This window comes from Panthera tigris, chromosome B3 (assembly GCF_018350195.1).
Source record: "Panthera tigris isolate Pti1 chromosome B3, P.tigris_Pti1_mat1.1, whole genome shotgun sequence".
In the NCBI taxonomy this organism is placed as follows: Eukaryota; Metazoa; Chordata; class Mammalia; order Carnivora; family Felidae; genus Panthera; species Panthera tigris.
The window spans coordinates 5,096,798-5,121,300 of NC_056665.1; the positions used below are offsets into that span (position 1 = coordinate 5,096,798).

General features: G+C 43.5%; 1 protein-coding gene across 1 annotated transcript in view; it reads left to right on the forward strand.

Moving 5' to 3' along the window:
• The first annotated feature begins 210 nt into the window (after positions 1-210).
• The window catches only part of IQGAP1 (IQ motif containing GTPase activating protein 1), a 100,867-nt gene continuing 76,574 nt past the window's right edge, over positions 211-24,503 (forward strand). The window contains exons 1-2 of the mRNA XM_042988003.1: positions 211-357; positions 2,160-2,259. Coding sequence (XP_042843937.1) covers positions 303-357; positions 2,160-2,259 — 155 coding nt within the window. The 5' untranslated portion in view covers positions 211-302. The remainder of the gene's footprint in view (positions 358-2,159; positions 2,260-24,503) is intronic.

Below are 24,503 nucleotides of genomic sequence, written 5' to 3' on the forward strand. Positions count from 1 at the left end.
GCCGGGGACGGGTGGGCTCCGCCCCCTTCCTTCCGCCTCCTGAGGGCGTTACCGTCAGGGGCGGGGATTGGGCGGGGCTGAGCGGCTCGGGCCCCGCCCCCACCCCAGCTGCCTTCGGCGCGGCAGGGCGAGGCGCGGCAGGGCGGGGCCGGAGGGGCGGGGTCGGATGGGGCGGGGCCGACGGGGCGGGGCGGGGCCTCAGGGAGCAAGGCAGCCCGCGCACTCTGCAGGAGCCGCAGCTGCCGTCGGCCGCGCCTTCAAGGTCTCACCGCTTCCTCAGCAGAGACCCGGGCTCGGCCGCCATGTCCGCCACGGACGATGTTGACGGACTGGGCGTGGTCCGGCCGCACTATGGCTGTGAGTGCGGGGCTCTGCGGCGCGGGGGCTTCGGGGCCGGGCTCGCTGCCTCCGAGGCGCCTTTTTCCCGGGGGGCTCGGGCGGGCGGGCGCGGCAGGGCGGCTGCGGGCCGCGCGGACCCGGAAGAGCCGGCCGGGCCGGGCGGCGGGCGGGAGGGGCGGCGAGGCGCGCGACCTGGGCTCGGAGGCGGCGGCGGCGGCGGCGGCGGGGACGCAGGCGGCCCTCTTCGCCTGAGCCCGGGCGCCGCGACGCGAGGGGCCCCACCCAGAGCCTCCCGCCTCGCAGCGCCGCCGAGATTTGGGGGAGACGGCCTAGGGTGAGGTGGCAGGAGGCCGGGGCAGGGCGTGTCCCGGAGCGCTGGGCTCCGCTCGCGCTTCGCGGGGAGGCGCTGCCCCCGGGTGCCGCCTGCGACGTGGACCCGGGGTCGGGACCTGCGGGGGGCCCCGGGCCAGCGGAGACGTGCGGCCCGGGGCGGGCCACTTCACCTTGCTCGGGCTTCGTTCCCTGGTCAGGCTTTCAAAAATTAAAACAGAGAGAGAGAGAGAGAGAGAGAAAAAAAAAAAAAAAAAAAAAAAAAAAAAAAAGAAAGAAAAAAAGAAAAAAAAGAACCCCTGTGACTTCCTCATTTTTCCGAACCTCGTTTTCTGTAGCCGTCCAGGGGACGGCACTGAGCTTGTAGGCGGCCCAGCTACCGCTGGCCGCAGGAGGGTCCTTTGGAATCCTGAGATTTCGTTTTTCTTTTCTCTTGTGAGAGTGATGGTCCGCTTTTAGGACAATTTCACTCAACAGTTAGGTGTGAGGCATTGTGTCACGTTTGTGAAATTAGTAAGAGCAGGCCCTGCCTGCCAAGAGCGTCTCAATCAGAGAAGGACAGGTGTACGAGCTAATGATAGCGAGGTGTAAGAAAGATAAAAGATGCTGAGCCAGCCGGGCAAAAGCAGGAAGGTGGATGTGGCGGAGGGGCGGGGGGAAGGCAGTAAGAACGCAGGTAGTGACACGTGAACGGAGCTCTGGCGGATGCTGCGTGACGTTGGGCAGCGTGGGGTCCGAGAGACAAGGCTGGGGGAAAGAGCACCAAGGGCCCGGAGTGGTGGGGGCCGAGCGGGGTAGGGCACACAGTGGTGGGGAGAGGGAGAAGAGTTTCCAGAAGTAGTTGGGGCCAAATTGGAAAAGGCCTTGAATGCCATCCCAAGGAGTCAGGAGTCGATGCCATACCCCGGGTGCCCATGAAGTTGGCAGATTTGAGACAGACTGCCTGGGTTGGAATCCAGGCCCGGCAACCGCTTATTAGCGGTAGAGCTAAGAGCACCCGGCCTCAGTTTCCTCATCTGTAAAATGGGAGTGATAATCAGAGCATTGTTGTGGGACTTCCGTGAGAGAATGCATGTAAGGCGTTGCACATAATTACCGCCACTTAGTTCTCAATGACTGCTGCCTTGGGTTATTAATAAACAAGGGGAAAACAACACTCTCAGCTCTGTATTGGGAGAGAGTCTGGTAGATAGACCAGAACAGAGTTGGGCCAAAATCTCAACTCAGTATTTGTCAAGTTTCAACAAACTTGTACTAAAATTTCGTACAAGTCTGTATGATGACACTTTTAACAAAAGGGTAAGACGAATGTAGTTGAAACCCCCTAGTTCCTGTTTTAGGAAAGTCCTCGTAGTGCATCTGGCCATCCACACGTCCACAGGTTACCCTGACCTGCCAGGTGACTAACAGGAATTTGATGCCGTGGCTTTCTTTTATCTGTCAGAAGGGTTACAGATTCTTGTGTTTACATTCTTCCTTTCATGTTTTAGCTGTCCTGGATAATGAGAGACTCACTGCAGAGGAGATGGACGAAAGGAGACGTCAGAATGTGGCTTATGAGTACCTTTGTCATTTGGAAGAAGCAAAGAGGTAAGGATTGGCCGGCTGCAGAGAAGGGAGCTGTTGTGATGTGAACACAGATAAAGATCTCTTTGAATATGTCCTAGGTGTGACTGTCGGAGGCTGGTAGTTTGAAGGAATAAGTATAGGTAGGGTATTTATTCGCGGGAACAAGTGGCCTCGATAGCAGCTTATCGTGAAACTCTGATGGGCGCTTATGTATTCTGAAAAATTCCCAGATCTGTGTTTGGTTTTATGCGTATCGTGCATGTTTTGGGGCACTACGAGCTGTAGGGGAGAATAGCAGTTTGTGGGGGTTTTTTCCCCAAACTTTTCTTTTGCGTGTGTCTTTTTAAGTAGGCTCCATACCCAACACGGGGCTTGAACTCAGGATCCTGAGATCAAGAATCACAGGCTTTATGATTGAGCCAGCCAGGTGGCCCAGAAATAGCATTTTGGTTTTTTTTGAAATAGCATTTTTTGAAGTTTAAAGTTCTTAGCCTGGTGTTTCACTGGTTTTGATTTATATATGAATTGGATTCATTTTCCTCTTGGTAGGACTCTGGGGAAAGGTCCACCGGTTTGGCAGTATTCAAAGTTTACCGGAGTCACCATCCTCTGCATTTTTTGGGAAGTGAACGTACAAGGGCGGTTTTCCTTTTTCAGATGCTGGGACACCTGGTGGTCTTACTCTTAGAGTGTCTATTTGCTATCAGTGGTTCAGTTTTGTTTTGGTGCTGGTATTCCTTTGCAAGGCCCCAGGGCAGGTAGATATAATTACAGATCTTGTTTCCTACGTGTGAGCTTTGGTGGAAAAGGCCAGCATGGGGTAATGAAAGGTATTTGTGATCAAAGTCCAGTGAAAATCAAGGATGTTTCAGTAGTGTTAATAAACAAGAGTATTTTTGTTTTGTTAATTCTGAGGCTCTTAAACACTTTTAGGAAAGTCCAGAGAACAATACAACAAACATCCATGTGTTCCTGAAGTTACAAGTGTTAGCCTTTCAGCTCTTTTCCTTTTCCTCTCGAAAGACATGGTCCCTTTTGTGCCCCTCCCTGGTTCTGTTTTCCTTCTTCCGTCCCTGGGACTCTCTAACAGCATTCTGATGTCTTGAATCCAGGCTTCTTTGCTGAGCTTAAACCTCTTCCCTTAGACTGGGTACAGGGGGGCGGTTAGTGGTGATTTAGGTGGGGAGAATGATAATAACACTTGTTTTTCTAAATAGAAGGTTAGACAGCAGGAAGTGAATATGTGATTAGAAAAGAGGAGGGGCGCCTGGTGGCTCAGTCGGTTAAAGGACCCACTCTTGATTTTGGCTCAGGTCAAGATCTCGGTCCCAAGATAGAGCCCCACATCAGCTCTAAGCTGAGCGTGGAGGCTCCTTGAGATCCTCTCTGCCCCTGCCCTGCTCGCTCGCTTGCTCTCTCTCTCTCAAAATAAATAAACTTAAAAAAAAAAAAAGAAAAGGGGATGTTTCTCATATGAAGTGTGTAAGGGCCCCATGGAAAAAAAAGATTAGGTCCCTGTTACTTAAACTGTGGACTAGATCTAGTTTTGGAAAGTCAAAGAATTTGAAAGCCGCAGCTGGAATGAGAGGCCATCCTGTGTCTCTGTTGCGGTGACCTGGGGATGAGAGGGAAGAACCCCAACTCCCTTCCTTCCTCCATCCGAGGCAGTTCTGCTTTTGTTTTAAACTTGGGTTTCCACAGTAAAATTCCCTTTTTACAGAGCGTCTTGGCTACCACTCCCTTGCCACCGCTACTCTAGTTCAACGCCTATTCCACTTTAACCATTTCATGTCAGTGAGGAAGCTGAAGCCTGAGTCTGCATGGTCTACTTGTAGTTTTCTTGACTGAAGATTAGTTTTTTGAAAGGCAGTCGTACAGTGGTTCTCAACCAAGTGTGTGCATTAGGTCACCCGGGGAACTTAAAAATACAGATAACTCGGCCTTACCATAGAGACTCTGATTCTGTAGGTCTGGAAGGTCCAGATACCTGTATATCTTATTTAAGTTTATTTATTTTTTGAGAGAGAGAGCGAGCAGTGAGCGTGGGGTGGGGGCAGAGAGAGAGGGAGAGAAAGAATCCCAAGCAGGCTCTGCACTGATAGCACAGAGCCTGATGCAGGGCTCGAACCCATGAACTGTGAGATCATGACCTGAGCCAAAATCAAGAGTCGGACACTCAACCGACCGAGCCACCAGGCGCCCCTATACCTATATATTTTAAATGGTTCTGGGGGCGCCTGGGTGGCTCAGTCGGTTAAGCGTCCGACTTTAGCTCAGGTCACGATCTCACGGTCCGTGAGTTCGAGCCCCGCGTCGGGCTCTGGGCTGATGGCTCAGAGCCTGGAGCCTGCTTCAGATTCTGTGTCTCCCTCTCTCTCTGCCCCTCCCCTATTCATGCTCTGTCTCTCTCTGTCTCAAAAATAAATAAACGTTAAAAAAAAAAATTAAAAAAAAAATGGTTCTGGTGGTTCTGATAGGCTCCCCCTTAGTTGAGAAGCAAGATTTAAAATAGTTTTAGAGCTCTGCGTTATGATAGCCTGACGAGAATGGTGCTTTCTATCACATTTCCTTCTTTGCGTATTCTGTCTGCTCATTTCCATCTGCTCTAGGGCCGTTCTTTTCTGTTGGGAGTTTTCCCTCAACCCTGAGATCCAGAGTCGGACGTTTAACCGACTGAGCCACTCAGGTGTCCCTCTGAGGTGTTTTTTCCAGAATAGAAAAGTAGCCCATTTCCTTTAACATCCATGATCACCTGCAGTGTTTTTTAGTTGGCTACTTTTGCATACTTAGGAAGTGACCGAGGAAGTGAGACATTGGTGATACTCGTTATTTTTTATGCTTTGGGTTATAAGGGAGGGTATAATAGTGGCGTATTGTCCTTTTGGCCTGGCATCGTGGAAATGTGCCTGATTTATTTTAGGGAGGCAATCCCAGGATGCGGTGGTGGTTGTTGTTGAAAGCTTTGAGTAGAAAATCAAGTTGGGAGCGTGTATTTAGATTTTACTACCAGAGGGGGCTAGGAAGAAGCCTGGGGTGCCCTGCAGAGAATAGAAGACTGGGATCCCTACTGGCCGTATGAAGCGGCTGCTGCCACCCTTAAAAAGCGTTTGAGGTAAACCACGGACAGATCACATGCTCTCCCGTCGTAGCTGGGGCTTTAGCTCCCGTTGTGTTTTCTACCCTGGTGAGCCGGGCTGTCCCCGTGTGCTGTTGGCGCCCCACTTTCCCCTCTAGCGCAAGCCCAGTTTGCCTTTTTGGATCGGCCCCCATCCTGTTTCCTTCATCACCTCCACCCCTCCCGAGTTGGAGGAGCCCCAGGGTCTGGAATTTACACCCCTTCCAAGTCCAGGAAGAAAGGTCAGAGAGATCCAGGAGAGAAAAGGTTTCCCCCTTCGGTTCTATTTCTAGTACTGCTACTCCTCCCCCTGGAAGCTCCACCTTGGAGTACAGTGGCTCCATTGTGTATCCCAGGGCACTCCATTTTCTCCCGTACCTGTAACAGAGCTCTGCCCTGGGAAGAGAGGAGATTGTGTAGAGAGGGTGAAGACGGTGTGTGGAGACAGTGAGTGCAGGGGTGTTTGTAGAGAAATGAGGGTGTGCTGTGGGTCATGTTTCCCTGAAAGGTTGAGTGGGAAGATTTAGGAGTGATTCCGTGAAAGTGTGCACCTAGAGTGATTGGGAATAAGAGAATAGATTCTGCTTTCCCCTATTTTTTGGAGAGTAGCTTTAATATGGAAATTAAGTCACTATTTTAAGGAAATATCTGAGGATTCAGGGCTTTTTGTTACGAGCTGCAGAGCAGACCAAGGACTTGAAATGTGGGTTTATTTTTTAATTTTTATTTTTTAAAAAAGTTTTGATGTTTTTATTTATTTTTGAGACAGAGAGAGACAGAGCATGAGCAGGGGAGGGGCAGAGAGAGAGGGAGACATGGAATGGGAAGCAGGCTCCAGGCTCTGAGCCATCAGCCCAGAGCCTAACGCAGGGCTCGAACCCACGGACTGTGAGATCGTGACCCGAGCTGAAGTCGGACGCTTAACCGACTGAGCCACCCAGGCACCCCAAAATGTGGGTTTATTTTGATCTTTTTGCCTGTTCTGATTGTCTTCACATTTGTTTGGTCTGTGGAATAGCTGTATGGTAGAGACGACTAGCATTTTCACTTAGTTGAGAGAGGCGAAGTGTGAACATGTGAGCTACACTAGGCGCTCAGGTCTTGGAGAGGAGAAAGTGATACAGAGAAGGATCAGAATGTTCACGTGAACAGACCCAGGAAGAGAACATATCAGGCCGGGCAGGACGCGTAGTCTGCAGTGAGGAGAATGTATAAATGGAAACGGGAGAAAATTCAGTTAGTTTAAAGGTCACAGGAAGAAAGTTAATCCCAGCACTCTCTGGGGTTGAAGGTTAAGGGTCCCTTCTTTCAGAGGCTTGCTGTAATGCCCTTTCAAGACCTGTCATGGGCCACCTTTCTCTTGCTGTGTCCATATGCTACCTGAAGGGGCAGGGCATACCCCCCCCCCCCCCCCAGCACACCCCCAGCCCCGTGTAGAAGGGAAAGCAGGGCTCTGGCTGGTTGGAGACTGGCAGAGACTTCGCATTGTTAACAAGAGCATGGCACTAAACAGGCACTCTTCCTTCTGTAATTTAGGGGAATTGAAACAGTGTCTTGGAAAAAAAGCAGTTCTTGAGAACAGATTCTCTTTTGTGCATATGACTTTGTTGTTGGCATTGAACATTTTCTAGGATGGGCTCTTTAGATCTCTACATGGGAGCAGAATTCAGTAACATCTGGATATATCCAGGCTGGCACACCATGATCATGAAAGCAAGTTAAGGATATTTAAGATTAGGCAAGAAAAAAAAAAAAAAAAATGGGTAGGTGAGGGGATTCAGAAGAACAATACCTTACCCATCAGCCTCTACAATTCTCAAATGGAGGAATATCCCTTCATTTTTTAGGAGGTTGACCTATGTTTTCCTTTTACAGATGAGAAAACTAAATTGCCTCATGAGACCCTGTGTGAGTCAGAGGGTCACATAGATATAGCTACTTAATGGCACATTGGGACTACAAGCCGGGTACATTCATGTATTCATAATTAGCAAGGTGAAGTATGGGGTGGGATTTAGTCTTAACTCTGAAAATGATGATACAGATGGAAAACCTCACTTCTATTTTCTGAAACTTACCTTGGTGCACCTGCCTTGGATAGACTCAGAGGTAAGAAGTTGGTTGCATTTAAAAGTGCCTTTATTAAAGTTGTTCAAGCTAAGAGTGCCTTTTGCACAAACGGAAGGATTAGTTCCTACTGTGGTCAGAAAAGCGTTTTACTGCTTTTTACCCTATGGTGTAGCTGAGACACTCAGCAAAATTTACAGTGAAGAAATATGGAGAGTAATCTGGTATGTATTAGGCAGTCAGCTATCGTTGGTACTAAGAAAAGTCATACTACTCATAATACTGAGTAATTATAAGTATTATGAGTAATCTCATAATACTTATAATTAATTAAAACAGACATTTAAAAAACCTGAAACATTTGGGGCACCTGGGTGGCTCAGTCTGTTAAGTGTCCAGACTTCAGCTCAGGTCATGATCTCATGGTTTGTGAGTTCAAGCCCCGTGATGGGCTCTGTGCTGACAGCTCAGAGCCTGGAGCCTGTTTCAGATTCTGTGTCTCCTCTCTCTCTGCCCCTCCCCCACTAACACACACTCTCTCTCTCTCTCTCTCTCTCTCTCTCTCTCTCTCAAAAATAAACATTAAAAAAAATAAACAAACAAACCTGAAATGTTTTAAAAAACTTGGCTGTTGGGATATGCGAAGTGGGATATGCGAAGTGAAAAGAGTGAGGATTTTCAGTTTTGGCAGGTGTGATTTCTGATTCGGGTTTAGCAAGTTGTTTAACTTGAGGGAGTGAGCCTAAATCTGTGCTTTGCAGAATGGAGATACTCCGCATCTTCTGGAGGTGCTGTGAGGGCTAAGTGCCTGGCATAGTGGCTGAAATGCAGTGGGCACTGGGTAAATGTATTCTTTATCCTGGCCCTTGGGGCAAAAGCAGATTTAACATAAAGGTGATGAGGCATTAGTAAACTTTTCTGGAGAATTTTCTGGGCACTTTCAAAGTCCTAAAGGTTTGTGGCCTTAGTTTTTTCACTTCAGATTTAAGCTTGTGTTTCACAGGAAACTCAAATAAGAAGATACGTCTAGGGAGTCGGGGTGGGGGGTGTGAGAAGACTTTTTCTTTTCTTTTTTTTTTTTTTTTTGCATTAAATGTTTATTTATTTGAGAGAGAGGGAGGAAGAGCGGGCTTGAACTCGGGGCTCGAACCCACCAATGGTGAGATCATGACCTGAGCCAAAACCAAGAGACACTTAACTGACTAAGCCACCCAGGCACCCCAAGACGTTTCCTTTTTATTTTAGTGCTCTTCGGTAGATTTAAAATGCTTTTTACAATGATCATGAATTTTATAATAAAGAAAAAAGAAAGGGCCTGAGTAAAAGGAAAAGTTGTAGATAATTTTTAGATAGTTGTATTCACAAATTTAGATCTTTTAATTGCTATATCGTTGTCTTAATTACTATTTTCAGTGGTTACATAACATCCATAATTTATTTAGACTTATTCCAGTTTAAAATGATATTGCTTTGATTGCTGGAAAGTTTAAACATTTTTCCCATGTACTTGTTTATCAATTTTATTTTGGGGCGCCTGGGTGGCTCAGTCGGTTAAGCGGCCGACTTCGGCTCAGGTCATGATCTCACAGTCCGTGAGTTCGAGCCCCGCATCGGGCTCTGTGCTGACCGCTCAGAGCCTGGAGCCTGTTTCAGATTCTGTGTCTCCCTCTCTCTCTGACCCTCCCCTGTTCATGCTCTGTCTCTCTCTGTCTCAAAAATAAATAAACGTTAAAAAAAAATTTTTTTTTATTTTATTCACATTGTGGATGAGGTTGTCTAATAGAGTCATGATGTTAACTTTCATAAGCTCTCTTATAATATGGTCAACCTCCTGTTGTATTTGCTACCAATATTTTCTCTTGATTTGCCATTTTGGTTTTTCACTGTACAGAAGTTTTATTTTTTCATTTTGTTAAATTTCTTTAAGATTTTATTTTTAAGTAATCTCCACATTCAACGTGGGGCTCAAATCTACAACCATGAGATCAAGAGTCACGCACAATACTGACTGAGCCAGCCAGGTGCCCCTGTACAGAAGTTTTCAATTTTATGCAATTCAAATGTTAATCTTTCTCTTTGCAATTTCTTTGATCAATTCAAAGCCATAGTTCAAATTCTCCAAAGCCTTGCTAAAATGTGAAGTCTTATATTGTTAGCTTTTTTCAATTTAATGCTTAATTTTTGTTAGGAATCTAAGTCTTTAAATCTCATGGTGTTTGTAAATTATTCTGTCATTTTAGGGGTGCCTGGATGACTCAGTCGGTTAAGCATCTGACTCTTGATTTAGGCTCATGATCTGATGGGTCATGGGCTTGTGAAATTGGGCCCCTCATTGGGCTCTGTGCTGATAGCACGAGTCTGCTTGGGATTCTCTCCCTCTCTCTCTCTCTCTCTCTCTCTCTCTCTCTCTCTCTCTCTCTTTCTCCCTCCCTCCCTCCCTCCCTCCCTCCCCCCCTCCCTCCCTCCCCCTCTCTCTCTGCCCCTCTCTCTCTGCCCTTCCCCTGCTCACACCCTCACACTCAAAATAAATAAATTTTATGCAAATTATTCTGTCATTAAAAAAAAAATCCCTCTTGTTGCCTTTTTAAAAAATACTTATCTTTTTTTTATTAAAAAAATTTTTTTTAAATGTTTATTTATTTTTGAGACACAGCATGAATGGGGAAGGTCAGAGAGAGAGGGAGACACAGAATCCGAAGCAGGCTCCAGGCTCCTAGCTGTCAGCACAGAGCCCGACATGGGGCTCCAACCCACAAACCATGAGGTTGTGACCTGAGCCGAGTCGGACGCTTAACCGACTGAGCCACCCAGGCGCCCCAAAAAGTACTTATTTTTGAGAACGAGAGAGAGCACGAGCTCACACAGGCGAGGGAGGAGCAGAGAGAGAGGGGAGATACAGAATCTGAAGCAGGCTTCAGGCTCCCAGCTGTTAGCACAGAGCCCCATGCGGGGCTGGAACCCACAAACCTCGAGATCATGACCTGAGCTGAAGCTGGGTGCTTAACCAACTGAGTCACCCAGGAGCCCCTAAATTATTCTGTCACCTAAAAATAATTTTTTTACAACCTGTTAGCAATCAATGTCTACTTTGTCAAATATTAAATTAAGTACAGTTCTATTTCTACACTCTTCTTTTATGGTAAACTATATTTCATTTTTCTTGAGAAAATGTGTAGAACTTAGAAACCTCTAAAGCTGGCTTGATTTTAGCTCCATGACAAATGACTTTTTTCTGTTTTGTTTTTGCCTCACGATTTTCCATGATTTGAAACTTGTGGAGTTCTTCTTTCTTAAAGTTTCCTTGAGTTATATATTAGAGTTGATGTTGGCTTAGTAATTTTGCCTGTAATGTGGAGACTCTTGATTTATATTATCTTTCTGGTTTGTTTGTTTTTGTTTTGTGTTGTGTTTGTTTTAGCTCTAAGGAGTTGTACCTCTAATAATTAGTTCTGACTCATTAGTTCCGTCTTGGGGTACCTGTTGGTAGGTTAGATCTCTGTAGTTTGTTTTATGGCTATTCTCCATTTTGTCTGTTTATGTTAAATCAGGACTAGATATGTGTCCCACATCTATCTTTTGATTTACTGGATTTTTCTACTGTCTTGGTTTTTTCCCCTTTGGTTCTGTTAATGGTAGTTTCTTTGTCTTATTGCAGTTTTCATTTTGGACTGTTCACTCCTTTTCCCTCTCTATTCTTGTTAATAGATTTAATGGTCTCTAGTTCATGGAGAATAGTGTGACACATATAGCATTCTTTTCAGGTGGAAAAAAGGAGGTTGGAGCCAAGAGTTGGGTTGAATACTTTACCAGTTCCCCTTATTTTCAGTAAGTCTCAGAGTGGGTGTGACCACAGGAAACCAGTGTTAAGAGGCCGGCTAACTGTATAGATTGCCCCCCCATCAAGATTGGGAAAGTCTAATTGGGCTAAGTGGGCTATTTATTTGACTGAATTTGGCATTTATTTCTTCTAGTCTTAGAGTCAGAGTAACAATCGTGTTTGTATATTTTAATGTTCCCCATGAAAGAATAGTAAAAATGTATTTGGGGACCTAAGTTGGCATGTTCTAGGAATTTAATTTTCTGGCTTTGCATGATGACCCATCTCTGATTTCTGCAGAATTTCTTCTGCTTCACAGTTTAGCGATTTGGGGATATCTGTTGGTAGCAGGACCTATTCTGAACATTTTTAAGCCATGCGGTATTTGATGGCTTCTGGTTATTTCCAATTGAGACTGCTAAATAAACCCCTCGCAGGAAGTATTTGTGTAAGAAAGTGCTGGTAGGCAAAGTGAGACCGTTCGGAAGTGATTCATATGACCGGGACTGTTTGTTTAAAATTTGGGACCTGGTTGCTTAGAGACCATATCTTTGAGCAAACTGAGTAAAGTGACACTCGAGTGCACAAGTTCTGTGTCCCACCTGACCCAGTCAGGACTGTGCCGCTTGGTTTTTCTTCGAGATGAGCTCCTGCTATTCCGATTGATCCCTGTGCTTTGACAGAACATGAATCAAAAATCTTAAACATATAAATGAAAGATCTGGTTAATGTTTTATTTTGAAGAGAAAGTTTGCTTGCTTAAGCTTGAATGTTGTTTTGAAATTTTTTCTTAAAATTCTATGTTGGGAAGAATTGTTATTTTCCAATAAGGCATTTTATTATAGAAATCTCAATACTTCAAATACTTCAAATAGGGTTACAACGGTTAAAGGGAAACACCCCCCTCTCCCCCCCCAAAAAAAACCCAAAAAGCAAAACCAACCCAAAACTCAAGCCTGCAATTTGCCAGGACATCATGATATAAAATATTTTCTGTCTGGGGCATCTGAGTGGCTTATTCAGTTAGACCCCCAACTCTTGATCTCCGCTCAGGTCACAATTTTGTGGCTCCTTTGGTCAAGCCCCACGTCGGACTCTGCACTGACAGTGCAGTGCCTGCTTGGGATTCTCTGCATCTCTCTGTCCCTCCCCTGTCCGAGCTCTGTCTCTCTTCTCTCAAAATAAGTAAATAGACATTAAAAAAAAAAAAGATGAAGAACATTGTTCTGTCTGCCCCGAGATCATCATGTTCCTCTGCCTCTTCACCGTCATTATCGATACCGTGTATTGAGCACTTATATGAGAGTCGCTGTGCTAAGCACTTGGTATGCATTAGCTGATTAGCTGATTCGTGTGATTAGCTCTTCTTAAAGAGGTGCTTATTCTTATCTGCATTTAACAGAAAAGAAAGCAAAGCTTGGAGAGGCTGACTTGCCCGTCTAGTGAGTGGCAGAGCCGGATTTCAGTTCTGGCAAGTGCCCAGACCTGGCAAGTTTGCTGCCGCAGTACCACTGCTTCTAAAAATAATGACAGCGGCAGTAACTGCCTGTAATTAAGTACTTTACACACAACATTACTGCGAGATGGGCATTATTTTTATTTTGAAGAGGGGAAAAAATGAATTAGTATCACTTGTCTGCTGGCCTCGTGACTATCTGTGGGGTTCAAGCCCAACTTGACACTAGTGCTGTTGACCTCTATAGGCACGGAAGGGGCGACATTGAAGTCCACCATTAAATCTGCTGGTTCCCACAGGTGTTAATTGCCTACCTGTCTGATGGGCAAGCCTGCCCACTTACTGCAGAGTCTTTTGCCTGCCACTCTGACTGTGTGAGGACCGTTCTCTGATTTGTCCCGTAGCTTTGTGTCTAACTAGTGTTGGACTCTTTTTTTAAATTTTTTTTACTTTGTTTTATACTTGTTTTATTTACTGAAGAGCTAAAGATAGTGATGGACGTACATAAGTAGCTGTTAAATGATTGGTGAAAGATTTATTCATGCTAATAAGAAATGTAGTAAACATAGGGGTGCCTGGCTGGCTCAGTCGGTGGAGCGTGCAACTCTTGAATTTGGGGTCGTGGGTTGGAGCCCCACAGTGGGTGCAGAGATTACTTGAAGTAAAATCTTAAATATAGCAAACGTAAAATCTTAGCTAAGTGATTTTTATAGGTATCTGTGATAAATGTGTATGTTTAACTTTTTTGACCTAACTCTCGCTCGGTAAGATGATTTCCTTGGAAGGGGGAGCGGTTGCAGCAGAGGTGATGTAGTTGAATATGGTGACTTTGGGGAGGCCAGAGAGTTCTGGTTTGGCTTTCATGTTCATAACCTGGGATTTGCTTGTGATTCCGCCTAGAAAGGCATATCTTCTTCCCAGTTGCTTGTTTTTTACATAATGACCTCATGCAGACAGGAGTGGCAAATTGGATTGGAAATTGCCTCGGATCGTTTGGCAAGAACTGTATTTTTTGGTGTTGTGGGTGGAGGAAAGTCCTGTCTAAAGGCCTCTATTTCTTCTTTACTCAGAATACCTTCCTGTTGACTCATTGGAAATCATAACGAAAAGCAGAAGGAGCATTGGAGAGGCAGCTGCCAGCCCAGGGCTTGGCTTCTGTTGGGGCAGATGTTTGGGAACTAAGAGGACTCTGGCTTTAGGAAAAATTGTGAGACTTTTATAGTAGAAGGGAAGTAACTATTATTGTGATAGGTACTATCCATAAGGTAGAAATAATCCACCTGTTTCTAGGGATTATTAATCTGCAACATAAAAAACAAGGTATATAGTTTAAAAATTATTTATTTTTGACAGGGGGAGGGAGGCTTGGTTGGGGAGGGGCAGAGAGAGAAGGAGATAGAGAATCCCAAGCAGGCTCCATGCAGTCAGCACAGAGCCCAATGTGGAGCTCAAATCCACGAACCGTAAGATCATGACCCGAGCTGAAACCAAGAGTCGACACTCAACCGACTGAGCCACCTAGGAGCCCCAAGATATTTTCTTGAATAGGGTTAGTGTTCCTACAAACCGAAGCAGAAGGAACTAAAGTACAAAGGAGGGAATGAGACAAAATTAGAAGAGAAAAAATTGAAAAGAAGGAGGAAAAAACCTGTGATTATTGAAGATAGAAAAATGATATAAAAATAAAATTTAAATACAAAAAGCCTTACAGTAGAGCAGATCATTTCATTACAAATAACACATACATATCAGATGACCTCTAGATAAGCTAAAAGGAAACAAAAGTTACTTACTACTTGCCAGGACTATTGTAACAAAATGTTTTTCTGCTCTGAAGGCATACTGTTATGTCATTAGTTTGGACAATGCTTCTTAATCATTGATTGAAAAGGTGGTGCCCAGCAGTGGTTTGACTTTGGGGATTTCCTTTAAAAACTTGAGAAGTCCCACAAAAATATTCTTAGGCAGATTTTAGTTTTTTTAATTAAAATTTTATTCTTAATCATTAAAAAAAATAGATAATACACGAACATGATACTTAGAGGCTATGCTAGGATATATAGTGAAAAAAAAGTCTGTGTCCCAGCCATTTCGTTTTTCCCCAGTTGGAACCACAGTTATGAATATGTGTCTTTCATTATTCAATGCATATAAATCCTAGTCACTTATTTCCTTGTCATATTCTGCTTTCCATCTCATAACTTACTCCACGTGAATACATCAGAGTACCTCATTTTTGTCTTCACAGTTGCATACTTTTTCAGTGTATAGATTGAACCTACCAGTGCATATTTTACCCCACCTTTTGCTATTCTAGTGTTGTAGTTAGCAACTTTGTATGTATGTCATCTCACACTTTGGGGGTATTGTAGGATAAATTTCTAAAAGTGGGATTTCTAAGTCAAAGGGAATGTGTACATTTAGGTTTTTTTTTTTTAATTTAAAAAAAAAATTATTTTTGAGAGACAGAATGTGAGCCAGTGAGGGGTAGAGAGAGAGGGAGACACAGAATCTAAAGCAGGTTCCAGGCTCTGAGCTGACAGCACAGAGTCTGACGGAGGGCTCGAACTCACAGACTGTGAGATCTTGACCTAAGCTGAAGTTGGATGCTTAACCGACTGAGCCACTCAGGTGCCCCAATTTTGATAAATATTGTCAATTTGGTCTGGAAGTTGTACCATCCGTAATGTATAAGAGGGCTGTTTTACCCATAATTTCATCAACCTGCAGTATTACAGTTTTTTTAATATTTGAGAATTTCATAGGTGAAAATGGTATTTCATTGTAGTTTCATTTTCAGATTATCTAATTCTGAGTGAAGCTGAACATCTTTTTTGTTAATTTTTTTTTAAATTTATTTTTTTAAGTAAGCTCCACACCCAGTGTAGGACTTGAACTTACTACCTTGAGATCAAGAGTTGCATGCTCTACTGACAGAGGCAGCCAGGTTTCCTGAGGATCTTTGTTTAAGAGCCATTTGTATTTCCTTTTCTGCCAACTGTTTTGGTAGAATCCTTTGCTCATTTTTCTGTTGAGTTTTTTCTTACTGATTTGTAAGAGCTGTTTATATATTGAGGGGATTGATGCTTTGGATGCCACATGTGCTGAAAAGAATCCAGTTTGTCCTTTAAGTTTGACTTTAAGGTTTTTAAAATAATTTAGAATTTCATTTCATTATTATTTTTAACAATTTAGAATTTTAAAGCATGTTTGATTTTATAAATTTTTTTTCTTTTTAGATTTTAGGCTTTATGTCTTTTTTAGAGTCATTTATACCAGTACCATACAAAAACATTCCTCTGTGTTTTCTTCTAGTATTTTTAGGATGTAAAGAGTTTTAACATGTAACCCCTTGATCCATTTTGAATTTTTTTGGTATGAGGACTAAAGTAGAGATCCTGCTTTATTTACTTATTTTCTCTAGATGTTTGGATAATACATATTGAGCATCAACAATGACTCTCTGATGAGATGTTCTGTGTAGTTTGCCTTGCTGTCTAGTCTTTGAATTGAGATCTTAATTTTTTTTCAGAACAAGGCAGGTTCAGCTGTTGAGACTTATTTATTTATTTTAAAATTTTTTGAGATTTAAAAAAAATGTTTATTTTATTTAAAAAAAGATTTTTTTTAACGTTTATTTATTTTTGAGACAGAGAGAGACAGAGCATGAACAGGGGAGGGTCAGAGAGAGAGGGAGACACAGAATCTGAAACAGGCTCCAGGCTCTGAGCTGTCCGCACAGAGCCCGACGCGGGGCTCGAACTCACGGACCGCGAGATCGTGACCTGAGCCGAAGTCGGACGCTTAACCGACCGAGCCACCCAGGCGCCCCAAAAATGTTTATTTTTTGAGAGACAGCACAGGTGGGTAAGGAGCAGAGAGAGGAGACAGAGGATCCAGTGTAGGCTGTGTGCTGACAGTAGAAAGCCCGATGTGGGGCTCGAACTCATGAACTGGGAGATCATGACCTGAGCCGAAGTCGGATGCTTAACTGAAGGAGCCACCCAGGCTCTTCCAACTGTTGAGATTTTTGAAACATAAAAATACCATTTTAGAGAAACTGCCTAGAATTTTCCAGAGTACTTTGAAGCAGGTTGTATTGTGCCATAAAAAACGACTAATCAGTGTGTAATGAAGTTGGCATTGAGAAAACAGGTTTTGGATTAACAGCTTTGGCATACAGACTGTGATGAGATGAGTCAGCTTGCCAAAGTAACGCAGTTTATTCTTTGTGTTAAAGGAGAATACAGTTTGGGATTTGGAAACTGTGCGGCTGACTAGATTTGACTGACTAGATAGCCTATTTGACTATATAGGCTTTTCATCGTGGGTTGTAAGTTCCGAATCTCAAAGGGAGAAGATAGGGTAAGCAGGATTTCTCACCCCTCGTTTCCTCTCAGACGCTTCTCACAGACTTTCTTGCTTAGAACTAGTGTTCCCGAGTACACTGGTTTGGGAAGCACTGTTTTTGTGTCAGAATAATGGATTTGAGGGACTATTTCAAGTGACAATTTGGAACATGTTCCTGGTTAGTTCTCAACTGTTATATGTTTTATCTGTAGTTTCTTTCTGTTCTTTGAGTTCTGATGTTCTCAGCTTAGAGAGCTTAAATTGAAGCCATTACTGTACTAACTGGGTAGGTATAATTGCTAAACTGTCATCAGTGATCTTTAAGGCATTGTGCAGAACTGGAGTGTGGTTTTTAAAAGTGGAGGAGGGTGGGGCACCTGGGGTGGCTCAGTTGATGGAGCATCTGATTATTGGTTTTGGTTCAGGTCGTGATCTCATGGTTCGTGGGTTCAAGCCCCATGTTGGGCCCTGTGCAAACATTACAGGGCCTGCTTGGGATTCTCTCTCTCTCTCTCTCTCTCTCTCTCTCTCTCTGCCCGCCCTCGTGAGTGCATGTGTGCGTGTGCATTTGAGCTTTCTCTCTCTCTCAAAATAAATAAAAAAGTAGAGGAGGGCAAATGTACTAATTATTAAAAAGGAAAAGAAGATAATCATAAATTCTAGTCTAACGAATTAGTCTGGGGCAGAATTCCTAGCATATTGTCAAGTAGATGAGCACTTAGGAAACAAGTGATGCTTAGGAGTCAACCAGGGCTTTCTGAGACAAGCTCTGTCACATTAAGATCATTTCCTCTTTGACGACAGCGTCACCAGATTGGTGAATCAGAGAAACACAGTAATGTCTAGATTTCAGTAAGGCATTTGCAAGTGTGTCTTGTGATACATTAGTGACAGGTTTGACAAATGTGGACTAGATTGTAAGGCAATTAAGATTTGTAGCCAGTTGAATAAACCATATTCAAAAAGAGCTGCTAGATGAGGAGTAACTGCTTAATGGGTGCGAGCTTTCTCTTTGGGTGGTGAAAATCTTCTGGAATTAAGTAGTCATGGTGGTTGCACAACATTTTGAGTATACTAAAAAACACTGAATTGCATACTTGAAAATGGTTAAAAGTGGTGAATTTATGTTATATGAATTTTATCTCCATGATAAAAGGAGCTGCTAGGTTTTAAGTTCAAAGAAAGCTCTCTAGGGCACGTTACAGATAAAACATTTTTCTTGGGGCTTATCAGTGATGTGTATTGATTAAATTTGAGTTTGACTTGTTGCTGGAGGGATGGTTAATACACTTCATGACAAGTTCTGCATTCAAAATACCCTGAATCTAATGAGATTTAATAGTAATAAATGTGACATCCTACATTGGGGTTCAAAAATGGAGTGTTTAGGTACAGGATAGAGTAGCAGCATTTATGGCAATAGCATTAGTAGGAAAAAAGAACACAATGAAACAAATCTGTGTTGTTTACCAGTTCATTAATAGAAATGTGGTGTATGTCCCTTTGTCCTCTGTACTCATCAGAGGCTAACAAGTTCATCTTCAGGTCTGGAGGCCATACCTTAAGAGGGACCTTGATAGTCTAGAGCAAGGGTGATAGTTGTGTGATGGGATTCTTTGACACCCACAGCAGGCATTGCTGATAGATCAGAATCCTTAGAAAGTGAGGAACCCCATCAGTGGGTGTTGGTGCATTGGTTGAGACATGGTTATTGTTCAAGGACTCATGCATGTTGAATCAGCTTGACCAGGATAGTAAAAGGTCTATAAATTATGATGTATGAGAAATCCTTGAAAGGACTGAGAGTATTTAATATGGAGACAAGATTTAGGGGGACTATAGAAACATAGAATCTCAGAAGTGCAATCTTTCACCCAGTATAGGAATTCATTCAACTGTTAACACTTTGCCTATATTATTAAAAGATCTGAAATATGGAAGAGGGGTTCAATTTATCATGTGTGGTACCAGAGGAACAGAACCAGGCAATGGAAATCTGCTTAATTTGAGGAAGAACTTTATAGCAATAAGAAATTAAAAAAAAAAAATCTGCTTTGGAAAAATCCATGTTGCAGAAGATTTTCAAGCATAGACTATGTAACAATTGATGGAAGATTATGTTCTAACCTAAGTACTTTCCTGAGTTACTTCAAACAATTTTTATTTTCATCTCCTGTGTTATTCAAAGTTTTTTTTTTTTTTAATGTTTATTTATTTTTGAGAGAGAAAGAGAGAGAGTGTGTTTGAGCAGGGGAGGGGCAGAGAGGGAGACACAGAATCTGAAGCAGTCTCCAGGCTCCGAGCTGTCAGCACAGAGACTGGTGTGGGGCTCGAGCTCACAAATCACGAGATCATGACCTGAGCCGAAGTCAGATGGTTAACCTACTGAGCCACCCGGGTGCCCCAAAGGTATTTTTATTTTAAGTGATAACATTCTATTGCTCAATTTTTTTTTTTCCCCTTGGCATAGCTAAACCAGTTGGGAAAAGCACTTCCAATAAAATAAAACAGGTAGAAAGCATTTGTGGTTCCTCGTTGTGCAGGACTCTCTAATATAGAACTGGAAAAGATGGCAAATGGCAAATGCTTATTAACCCAGTCCTGTCCATAGGGGCGTTACAGATTAATTGGACAGATAGGGCATCACCATTTGAAAAAAAAAAAAAAGTTACCTAACATCAAAGGTTGGAAGGTCCAACTAATGTCACAAGACAATATAAGATTGCCAATGAAACGATGCAGTTAAATGTGTGAGAGTTTAGATGAGGGAAAGATTATTTTATGGCTGAGCTTTGCAAGATAAGCTGAAATCAGATAGGCAAGAAGGGAAAGCAGAAATATACATATTTTTTGTGTTCCTTTAGAGATGAGACTGCCTTTTTCTACTTTTTGGTACCCAGGAGCACTCCTTCCACAGTGCTTTTCCACAAAGTAGCTGCTCAGTAATATTCAGTTAAATTGGTGCAAAGCTGTGTGGAGTGTGGGGTTGGGGTGGTTAAGAGAATTTCAGCATTGTGGGATGAGAGCTTAGGATGATTTTTTTATTATTACTTGGTTATAATTGAGACCAGTGCTGTGGTCCTTAAGCAAGAGGGAAAGAACAGTTTGTTATTCAGCAGTTATTTTTTGAGCACTGTACTTGAAAGGTAAATCAGAAAAGGATTCCACCTTTATGTACTTAAATAACTATATTAAGAGGTAAAGAGGTACAAAGTGCCAGTGGAAAGTTTAGAGGAAGTTTGGAGGAAGGAGAGATTATTTCCAAGGGTAGATCATGGAAGAGTGCATGGAGGAGGTGACTTTTGAAAGTAACATTTGAATTGTCAGATGGGGAAGGCCAATCAAAAAGCTCTTACCAAATCTTTATTCTTAGTAGTCGTCTCCATCCTTAACTTCCCATATTACAGCTTGATGACCTCTCTTTATGAACTCTCTCAATTTCTCTGGCCCTAACAAATTTATCCCATCTTATTTAACATGGCAGCTTGACCTTCCCCATAGCAATGGGAGAAATATCTTTCTTCCTAAGACTCCATCTTCTATGTGTGGTCTGGATCATATTCCTTTTTGTCTTCTAGGGTTCATATTCCAGGATTGTTTTCTTTTCTTTTCTTTTTTTTTTTAATGTTTGTTTATTTTTTTGGGGGGGGGGAGGGGCAGAGAGAGAGGAAGACACAATCTGAAGCAGGCTCCAGACTCTGAGCTGTCAGCACAGAGCCCGATGTGGGGCTCAAACTCACAAGCGTGGGATCATGACCTGAGCTGAAGTCATTCGCCTAACCGACTGAGCCACCCGGGCACCCTTTCCAGGATTGTTTTCTTAACTATAACTTAAACTTTTTCCTGTTGATTCTTTTCTCTGTAGCACATAAACATCCTCACCCATTCCAGATCTATTCCCTTAATACTAGACCCTCCTCTGATTATTGTATTATCCCTTCTTTTCTTCCTTCAGGAAGAACTTGTCTTTACTCCCCGTACCCACTTCTTTATCCTAACTTGTGTGGGTGTGGTTTGTGTACCCTTCTTTCCCCTACCAGATTTCTCTTCCTGGAATGACTGATGACCTAATTGTTATGTCCATTAGAAAATTTTCAGTACTTCTCTTAATCTCTGTGGCATATGACACTCTTGTTATTTCATGAAATTTTCTTCCTTTTAAATGGGTATCTTTTTATACTTTTTGAATTTTGACCTATGTATATATATATTGCCTATCTATGAAAGTAAATTCAGGGGCCCCTGGGTGGCTCAGTCGGTTGAGTGTCCAGCTCTTGATTTTGGCTCAGGTCATGATCTCACAGTTGTGGGATGGAACCCTGCCTTGGGGCTCCACACTGTGTGTGGAGCCTGCTTGGGATATATTCATTCCCTCTCTCTCCTGCTCTCTCTCCCTCCCTCTTCCCCACACCTTCTCGCCCTCCCCCAACCCCCACAGTCAATCTTTCTCTCTAGAAGAGAAAAGAAAAAAAAAGAAAAGAAAAGTAAATTCAGGTAGCATCCACCTCCTCCAGGAAGCACCCACCACCTTTACCCTAGGTCTGAGTCAGGTACTCCTCTCGTGTTTCTACCTGTCCCTCCCCACCCCTATCTTTATAATATGTTATCAATGCCTTATACTTTTCTCTTCCCTAACATACTGTGAGCCTCAGAGGGCAAGGATTATGTCCTTAATGATTAAGACAGTTAACCCGTCCTCCTGACATGTTCTCACTGAGTACTAGGTCTGAAATTTAAGTTTCAGACCTAGTTCTTGCTCTTAGTGTTCAGACCTAGTACTGGCTCTACAGGCTCTCCTTGGTCTCCGGGGCTCTGGGGGGCTCTAGCAGCTGCGGCAGTAGGCTGAGATGGCTGGCTCAGAGCCTCGCATTTGCAAGGAAATGGGTACCTGTCTTCCGCCTCCTAGAGGACTCTCACCTGTGTCTTTCCCCAAGTTCTGCTCAGGCCGGCAATGACTAGGCTGCAGCTGGTGAGACTTAGTATCATCTAACTCAGTTTGAAGATTTTGTTTTCATTGAAGGTTAAAAGGTCTTTCACGCCTTGTGATACGTGGTAGAGATGGACGGGTAGATCAAACGTGGTAATGTTTCGCCAGGCTCTGCATCTGACGATGTGGTCTGGGAGTCAGCAGTTAATTCTGTTAATGCAGGGACTTTTTAGAAAAACTTCTTTGAAGTAATAATTTACATGCCATAAAGGTCTCCCATTTTTTAATGTACAACTTAATGAGTTTTAGTAACTTTATCGAATGGTGCAACTGTTACCATAGTGTAGTTTCCATCACCCCAGTAAGAATGGGGACTCTTGAAATATAACAGTTAGACGTTTAATTTTGGCAAGTAGACTTTACATAACTTATCCAATTTAGCAAAGACTAAAACTATTTGCTCAGAGATGTTTAGGTTAAATAAGTTATTACTTAAGAAGAATGGCCTCCTGGGTAGCTCAGTCGGTTAAGCATCTGACTCTTGATATCAGCTCAGGTCATGATCTCACAGTTCATGGGTTTGAGCCTTGAGTCTGGCTCTGTGCTCTGAGTGCAAAGTCTGCTTGGGATTCTCCCATCCCCTCCCCACCCCCCCTTCCCCTGCTTGTGCACTCGTTCACTCTCTAAATGAATAAGAGAAGGAGGAGGAGAAGAAGAAGAAAGTTTCTTTTCTGTTTCTCATTCATTCCTATAGCTATTCAGATTGGCTTAATTTATACTCAGAAGTTTCTTTTAAAGCAGATACTATCAAGGTTTCTCACGTGCTTGCATGGCTTGGGAAACAAGCCTTTATAAATCTTTCTTGCCTGGATTACTGCCAGTACTTCTTAGGACTGTATCCTTACCCATTCTTCCTCCTCACCCTACTGCTTAGAGTGATCTGTCAAGTTATATCTGGTCATTTCATTCCTGTTTCAGATCCTTCAGAAGGTTTGTGTATTCTCTTCCCTTGGCCTATGACTTGTTCTCCCCACCTAAACACTACCCCCCCCCCCCCCCAGTCCTTCAAGACCTAAATGTCATTTTCTCTGGGAAACTAGCCCTAATTCCCTTCCTCTTCAGGTGGTGAGTTCTTTATCGAATACATTCGTTTCTCTCAAGACTTGTTCCTGCCACACTGGATTATAATTTCTAGGTATTTCCAGTGCCTGGATGGTGCTTAGGTAAGTTAGGGTCTTAGTAGAATCCTAGTTGCAAGGAAAGACTGCCCAGCTTGGGAGGTTTTCAGCCGCGAGTAACCCTGGCCTGAGGGAGCATCGGCTCTGCACGCCGGGTGTGGTAACCGGAGGAGCGGAGGAGCGGCTCCTGGAGGAACCGAATCTCAATGGTGTGGAGCGTCAGTTCCGGCATTGGTCTGTTCCCCTTCTGTATTGCACAGAGCTGGAAACCGCTGAAGTCACGTGCTCTGCAGAACTCGTTCAACTCGTTTCCTCCTCACAGACCCCTAATTCTGAGTCCCACCCTGATTCTTGCCTCCGTATGCTCTAGGTCTGGGCTTGTTTTAGGGCTTACCACACTAAGAATTCTCTGAATAGTGATTTCTTTGTCTTGCTGCAGGGGTGGAATGGGTAGGGCCAAGTATGAGGTTCCTGCGACAGCTATCACAGGACAAGGTAGGCAGGTATTAGGCAGGTTACTAGGTGTCAGACTCTAGAAGCAGGTTTATTTCTGCAATCTAGCTAATTCGTGCACGTACTTGTAACACAGATACACGGCTACCGTTACTTAGAGTCTGTTGCTTGTATGCATTCTCTCATTTGATCTTCAGAACAGTCTTATGAGACTAGGTGTTTTTGCAGACAGGAACCTGAAGCTCAGAGAGGTTAGTTAGATTACTAGTCATTCTTGCTCATTCTTATTTCCTTCCTTCATTTCTCACGGAAGAAGTGGGTATGTTCCTGTCTATAACGAGCTGCCCCCTGTACTGTTCAGAACCTTGCCTTCTTTATTTCTTGTATCTTTAGTCCCCTGCGCACTTGTTCCTTTCTTGCGGCCTGCAAATAACTGCCTCTTCGTGAGTCATCAACAGAGAGAGGTGCCACCACCTCACATCTACCCTTTCTCCATTCCTCCGATTTCTCTCACTTCTTCAACTTCCCGAAAAAGAAGTCTACTTTGGCTGTTTCTAGTTCCCCACTTCTACTTACGTTCCTAGTGTAATCTCACTCTTCATGCTCCACCACTCCACTGAGGTCCCCCGTGAGGATGGGGCCTCCTTCCTTGTTTGCCGCGTCCTTTTCTCTGCCGTTCACCTCTCTGCAGCTTCCTGACAAGTTGTCCTTCCTTGCTTGCCATCATGTGATTCTGCCACGGTTCTCATTTTACCATAGTGACTGTTCTCTCTTTGTAATAGTGTTGGTGTTCTCCGAGGCACAGTCTTGACCATTTATTTATTTTTTAAGTTATTTACTTAGTTAAGTGATCTCTACTCCCAACACGGGACTCGAACTCATGACCTTGAGATTAAGCGTCA